Source organism: Rhododendron vialii, chromosome 3a, assembly GCF_030253575.1.
Source record: "Rhododendron vialii isolate Sample 1 chromosome 3a, ASM3025357v1".
NCBI lineage: Eukaryota > Viridiplantae > Streptophyta > Magnoliopsida > Ericales > Ericaceae > Rhododendron > Rhododendron vialii.
The window spans coordinates 22,802,968-22,809,405 of record NC_080559.1 but is presented as its reverse complement, the minus strand read 5'-3'; the positions used below and the strand labels follow the sequence as shown (position 1 = coordinate 22,809,405).

The 6,438-nt window shown below is 46.7% G+C and overlaps 1 protein-coding gene across 1 annotated transcript; it reads right to left on the bottom strand.

Moving 5' to 3' along the window:
• Nucleotides 1–2,837: 2,837 nt before the first annotated feature.
• Nucleotides 2,838–6,195, bottom strand: LOC131321231 (uncharacterized). Its single transcript, XM_058352235.1, has 6 exons — nt 5,726–6,195; nt 5,435–5,618; nt 4,916–5,365; nt 4,244–4,491; nt 3,574–4,186; nt 2,838–3,155 (listed from the first exon to the last, which is right to left on the bottom strand). The coding sequence occupies exons 1-6, from the start codon at nt 6,193–6,195 to the stop codon at nt 2,838–2,840; spliced, it is 2,283 nt and encodes a 760-aa protein (XP_058208218.1).
• Nucleotides 6,196–6,438: the final 243 nt, after the last annotated feature.

Genomic DNA, 6,438 nt, shown 5'->3' with positions numbered 1-6,438 from the left:
ATCATCATGTCGGTAATCGCCTTGATCGAGAGCCAAGATCTTGATTTCAGGCCGACGGACCTCTTTTTCACATATACTATGTCTCATCACGGTAAGTCTGGCTGTCGGTACCTTACAACTCGACCCAAAAAGAGTCCTTTGATCGAGGGCTTATCCGGCACGAATAAATGGGCCGATTTCTACCTTGAAGTTCATGGGAACTATGAGTTTGGCGACGGTCTGCGTCGGTATACAGTTCTGAAAGTTAGGGACACGAGAGGTACTACCGAACCGTTATTTTCTATTTTGAGAAATATTCATCCGGCTTTTCTTTTGTTGCTAATGCTTTCATTCTTGCTATCTTCCGCTTGCAGAGCTTGGTCCAATATCGAAGGGACTCAACACCAATTCCCGAGAGAAAGCCTGTGACACGCTTCTCGCCCAAGCTTGCCGACACGCTCCAACCTTACTTGACTACAGACCCTCATACAAGGGTGTGCTGAGGAGGAAGGAGAGGGGTAAAGAGGCTGAACCGGGCAAGAAGAAGACAAGCGTCCCTAAGACTACCGGAGATTCTAAAAAGAAGGAGGCTTCAAACGTTGAAGGTGTTCGGCAGAAGAGGCAGCAAAGAGTTCGGTTGCCTAAGATCGAATTTACAGCCGAGGAGTGACTCACTCCGCTTTTATCCAACGATTTAGCCGAACCCTTTATCGAAGACATGTCGAGGAGAAACATTCCCAGACCTGTCATTCCAACAAAGACGACTAACCCAGGACGTAGCCGAAGCTCTGCGGACCAGCAGCAGCAGCAAAAAGAAAATAGGCAAAAAATATCTGAGGATGTTTTAGCGCCGAACGTATCTCAATCAGTTCCTTCAAATATTGCCCGAGCCTCTTAGCCCAAAGAGCAACGAAATCTCACCGACCCACACATCGATTTTACTGACCCTGCAACCGAGGTAGCCATTCAACGCCAATTTAGCCCTTCTTACACGATGTCCGACGGCAGAGTCCTGCAATTGAGTGATTTCGTGAAGGAAGAACCGAATCTTGCCGTGACACTCTTAAGGGGGCTAGCCCTTCCGAGAGACTACGATCAAGTGCCAACCGACCTTCTCCCTGGGCTCGGAGAAATGTGCTCTCATTTGGTGCAGGTACTTTTGTACTTCAGCTTTATTCCTTGTGATCTAGCCTTAGAATTTCCTTGTGGTAATCTTTTACTTTCATGTTTTTGCTAGGCCGGGCAAACTGCCTTGAAGGCCTATGATAAGGCCACCAAAGTCTCTGCCGAGTGTGAACGATACAGATCTGACCGAGATTCCTACCGAACCAAATGGAGGATCTCAGATCAGCAAGCCAAAGATGCGGAGGCTGAGGTGGATAGGCTGAGGAGGGAACTTGCCGATGCTAGGACTGCTGCTAAAAAAGCTGAGGCCAATGCCAAAAAGATGAGGGAAGAGGAGAAAGAGAAGCTCAAGGCTGCCGATGCTAAAGGCTATGAAGCTGGGATAAACCAAGCCGCTCTGGAGTATACCCAAATAGCACATAAGATGGTGAATGACGAGCTTGAGGCTCAACTTCCTAATTTTTATAAGCTTGGGTATACTGCTGGTGCCGAGGCAATGGCTGCGGTTATGGCGATTCAGGCCGACTCTGGATTTCTAAAGCAGCTTCCCGAGCCGGTCGTGCCTGATTTAGAGCTTCGCTACACCGAAGAGGAGTGCCAACCATTGCCTCCCGAGGATGATGATGAAGAGATGGCCGATGGTGAAAATCAGGGGAAATTTGGTGATCAGCCATCCGAACTTCGAGAGAAGAATGCCGAAGGTGGAGATGTTCTAATTGACTGAGATGGACACGTTCTAATCGAGTGCCGTTTGATGAATATCTTTTGAATGTTTGAGGAATTTTTCTTAAGTCTTTTTTCTTTCTGAATAATTTGAACTTTGTTTTTGGACTGGATGGCTCCGAACATTAGGAATTTGCCATGCCAGATGTAATAGTTTGAAGAGGGACGGCATTGAATGGTTCACCAAGCCAAGCCTTCTTGCTAGGAGTTTCTGAATTCCCAGCTTATCTTTTAATGACTTAGAAAAAATTCTCGAATTTGTTGCTTTATTAAATATTCCTCTATGCCTTAGAAATATTTTCTGAGTTTGGCCGAAGGTCAAGCAACCTTGGCTTGTTTCCAAGGTTTTGTTATTTACTTATAATAGCCCCTACGTTGGTATAAGGCTTGGCTCAAAAATGCCAGTCTTATGCCAAGGTAATATATGAAGTAAATGTCTGAAGTGGCTATTTAGTTCAAGTCAAAGTATGAACATAGCCAAGCCAAAAGTAAACTTGTAAGTTTGTTGATTGTTTTGTGTCTGGACGTCAAGTTGTCCGAGCCACGACATGTTTTGCGGATGATTGATCCGAACGCAGTCGTAAAAGCTAGAAGGCCGAACTTAAGTGATCGAAGTTTGAACAATGTAATCGAATAATAGAGAACATTAATGCTTCAGAAATAGGAGGGACTTCTCATTAAGTAAAAAGTTGACTAAAACAAGTACAGCATTTTGGTAAGTAATAAGTAATAAACTGGTAGAGGGAGTGATAGACCAAAACTGAGGAGAAACTTCAAAGGTATGCCTTCCTGAGGTTTAGAGCATTCCTGGGGTTCTCAATTTCTCTTCCTTCTTTGTCTTCCAACTTATATGAGCCATTGCCGACCTCCTTGACCACCCTATAGGGACCTTCCCAATTAGGTTTGAATTTAGTCTTCTGGCTGGCTCGGACAACCTTCCTCCAGACCCAGTCGTCGGTTCTGAACTTCTTGAGCCTTACGCTCCGATTGTAGCCCCGTGCGACTTCCTGCTAATAGTTAGCTAGTTTGAGCTGGGCATCGTCTCGCTTTTCTTCAGCTAAAATAAGCTCGGTAGCTACTGCATCATTGTTGGTTTGTGGATCAAAAGTTTCAGTGCGCAGGGTTGGGAACCTGGATTCAAGTGGAATGACAGCCTCCATGCCGAAGGCCATTGCAAAGGGAGTTTGGCCAGTGGAGCGTCTTGGAGTGGAGTGGTAGGCCCAGAGAACCCGAGGCAGTTCTTCGGCCCATTTTCCTCGTTTGGAGTCTAACCGACGCTTGATGCCAGCGCACACTGTCTTGTTTGTTGCTTCGGCCTGACCGTTGCCCTGGGGGTAAGATGGGGTTGAATTAAAAAACCTAATTCCGAACTCAGCACAAAGTCATGTTAATTCTTTGCCGACGAATTGTGAGCCATTATCCGAAACAATTGCATAAGGCACACCGAACCTTGTCACGATGTTCTTCCAAACGAATTGCCGAACGTCTGCTTCAGTGGTTGTGATTAGTGGCTCGGCTTCCACCCACTTTGAAAAATAATCTGTTGCAGTTATCAAAAACTTGAAGCCTCCAGGGGCAGTTAGGAGAAAAAAGTTGGCAAGGTTTGCATTTTTTGACTACTTCTTCACAATCCTTCTTCATTCCTTTCCAAAAGTATCCTTGACTGAGAGCTCTTTGATAGAGGGATCGCCCGCCGGAGTGACAACCGCAGCTTCCAGAGTGAAGTTCAGTCAATATTGTTGGGACCTCGGTTGGATGAACGACTCGAAGATATGGCCCTGTGAAGCTTTTCCTGTAGAGTTGGCCGCTCTCAGAGATCCAATAGTGGGCTGCTTTGCTGCGTACACGATGGGCCTCCTTTTTGTCGGAGGGGAGCGTATCATTCTTGAGGAACGAGACTATCTCATCCATCCAGCTAGGACCGATGGAAATGCTGAGAACTTCCTTCGAGACTTCAAAGCTTGGCTTGTGGATCTCGCCGAGGCTAATGTGTCTATATTCAAATACTTTGCTTGCCGAGGCTAAACTTGCCACAGCATCGGCATGAGCGTTGTTCTCTCTGTTGATCTGCTCAATGTGGAATCTCTTGAACCCTCGTATTAGCTCAAGAGCCGTAGCCTGATACGTTAGCATCCTTGGGTCCCGAGCTTCATAATCCTCTGTTACTTGGTTAACGATCAGTTGAGAGTCACAGAAAACGTGTAGGTCTTCAACCTGTAAACTTGTTGCGGCTCGGAGCCCAGCTAGCAGTGCTTCATATTTAGCTTCATTGTTTGTGGCTGGGAAGTTGATTATGATAGCAGTTTCATGAAGGACGCCACAAAGGTTTACAAGGACAACCCCTGCACCCGCACCGTTGCTGTTAGATGCCCCATCAACGTGTAGCTTCCAAACGTCTCCACTGAATAAGTTTCACGTTTTCCGAGCCTCTTGTTGTTCCAGCATTCCATAATTAGGCTTAACCAATGCTTTTTCGTCTGGGCTTCCAGGGGTGAATTCAGCAATGAAGTCTGCCAATACTTGGGCCTTGATTGTTGTTCGAGGCTCAAAATGAATATCAAAATTTGCTAATTCGACCGCCCACTGAGATACTCGGCTTGATAGATCGGCCTTCCTTAGAAGGTTTTTTAGTGGAAACTCAGTGAGGACTACGATAGGGTGCTCCTAAAAATAAGGGAGTAATTTTCGAGTGGCTGTAACCAATGCTAGAAGAAGCTTCTCTAGTGGCAGATATCTGGTTTGAGCTGGGAGTAAGGTTCGGCTAGTAAAGTAAATGGGTTGGTCTTCGAGGCCTTCCCGTCGAATAAGTGCCGAGCTAATAGCATGTGGAAAGACAGCTAGGTAGAGATGGAGAGTTTCAAAAGCCTTTGGTTTGACGAGAAGCGAGGCCGAACAAAGATAAGATTTCAGCTCAGTTAGTGTTGTGTTGCAATCTTCCGTCCATTTGAAGCTTCGTTGGCTTTGCTTCTTTAGGGTTTGGAAGAAAATGTGGCATTTATCTGATGAGCGGCTAATAAACCTGTTAAGGGCCGCCGCCATCCTTGTCAGCTTCTGAATTTCCCGAGGAGTCTATGGTGGTTTCAATTGCTGAATTGCGGAGATCTGGTTCAATGCCACGCCGAGTGACGAGATAACCGAGGAACTTCCAGGAACTAACTCCGAAGGCGCATTTGTCGGCGTTCAGTCGTAACTTGTACTTCTTCAGTATTGCAAAGACTTCGGCAAGGTGAGAGAGGTGGTTCTCGGCTTTGAGACTCTTGACGACCATATCGTCAATATAGGCTTCCATGATCTCTCCGATGAGCATTCCGAACAATAGGTATATCATTCTTTGAAATGTGGCCCCCGCGTTCTTTAGACCGAACGGCATAACAAGGTAGCAAAAAAGGCCCCTGGGGGTGATAAATGCCGTCTTTTCCATGTCGTCGGGGTTCATGGCTATCTGGTGGTAACCTCTGTAGGCATCCAAAAAACTGAGCCGAGCGTGACCCGCTGTTGCATCTACTAATTGATCTATCTTTGGAAGGGGTAGGCAGTCCTTTGGGCAAGCATCATTCAAGTTGGTGTAGTCCACGCAGACCCTCCATTTTCCGTTCTTCTTCTTTACCACCACAGGGTTCGCAAGCCAAGTGGGATATTGCACTTCTTTGATGGCACCCGCCTCGAGGAGTTTGTCCACTTCTCGTTTACTGCTTCGGCATGAATAGTTGCGGATCGTCGAGGCTTTTGAATCACTGGCTTTGCCGATTTTGAAACGTTGAGTGAGTGCTGGATGAGCTTCGGGTCGATGCCTGTCATATCGTACGGCGTCTAAGCAAAGACTTAAATATTGCTCTTTAGGAACTGAAATGTTTCTTCACTCTCGGCTTCGGGCAAACCGGCGCCGAGCATGAAATACCGTGATGCATCCTCATTGAGTGGGAATTTGATAAGGTCTTCAATGGATTTTTCTTCAGGAAAAGATCCGACGTCCTCGAGAACTAGTTTGTTTGGGACTTCAACCCAATGTACTCGTTTGGAGCTTAGTGTCTTTCCGACGGCGGATATGTAGCATTGTCTGGCCTGTAATTGATCTCCCAATAGATCTTCTTGTCTGCCGTGAGCGCCGATGTATCTAACCAGCTGGTGGTAGGTTGAGGCGACGGCTTTTATCGAATGGAGCCAATTTCGGCCGAGGATTGCGTTGTACGGACTCGGAGCGTCCACGACGACGAACTCCAGATTAGAAGCAACCGAGCCTGTAACCACGAGGAGGGTGATCCTACCGAGAGGCCAAACGGGAGTTCCATTGAATCCAATTAAGGGAACTTCTGCTGGGAGAAGGCATGACTCTGGGATTTTGAGCTCCTTGAAGAGGGATAAGTACATTACTTCCGCCGAGCTTCCTTGATCTGCAAGCACCCTTTTGACGGAGTGAGTTGAGATTTGCACCGTGACCACCAGAGCGTCGTTATGGGGTGTTTGGATTCGTTGGAGATCTTGCTCGGTGAAAGTGATTGACTAGGGACGCTCAAGCGTCTTTATCCGCTTAGGGGCACAATCGATAGAAAAAATTTGGGTAAATTTCTGAGCTTTGTCAAGCTCTATTCAAAGTTGTTTTGCTGCCTCCTT

Bases quoted from the DNA above. Each gene is read 5' to 3' on its own strand.
- LOC131321231 (XM_058352235.1), bottom strand. From the start codon at position 6,195: ATGTACTTATCCCTCTTCAAGGAGCTCAAAATCCCAGAGTCATGCCTT. The intron at 4,187-4,243 runs GTGAAACTTATT...GGCATCTAACAG, and splicing joins CAACAAGAGGCTCGGAAAAC to CAACGGTGCGGGTGCAGGGG. The intron at 3,156-3,573 runs GTCCCAACAATA...TCTTACCCCCAG, and splicing joins GAGTCGTTCATCCAACCGAG to GGCAACGGTCAGGCCGAAGC.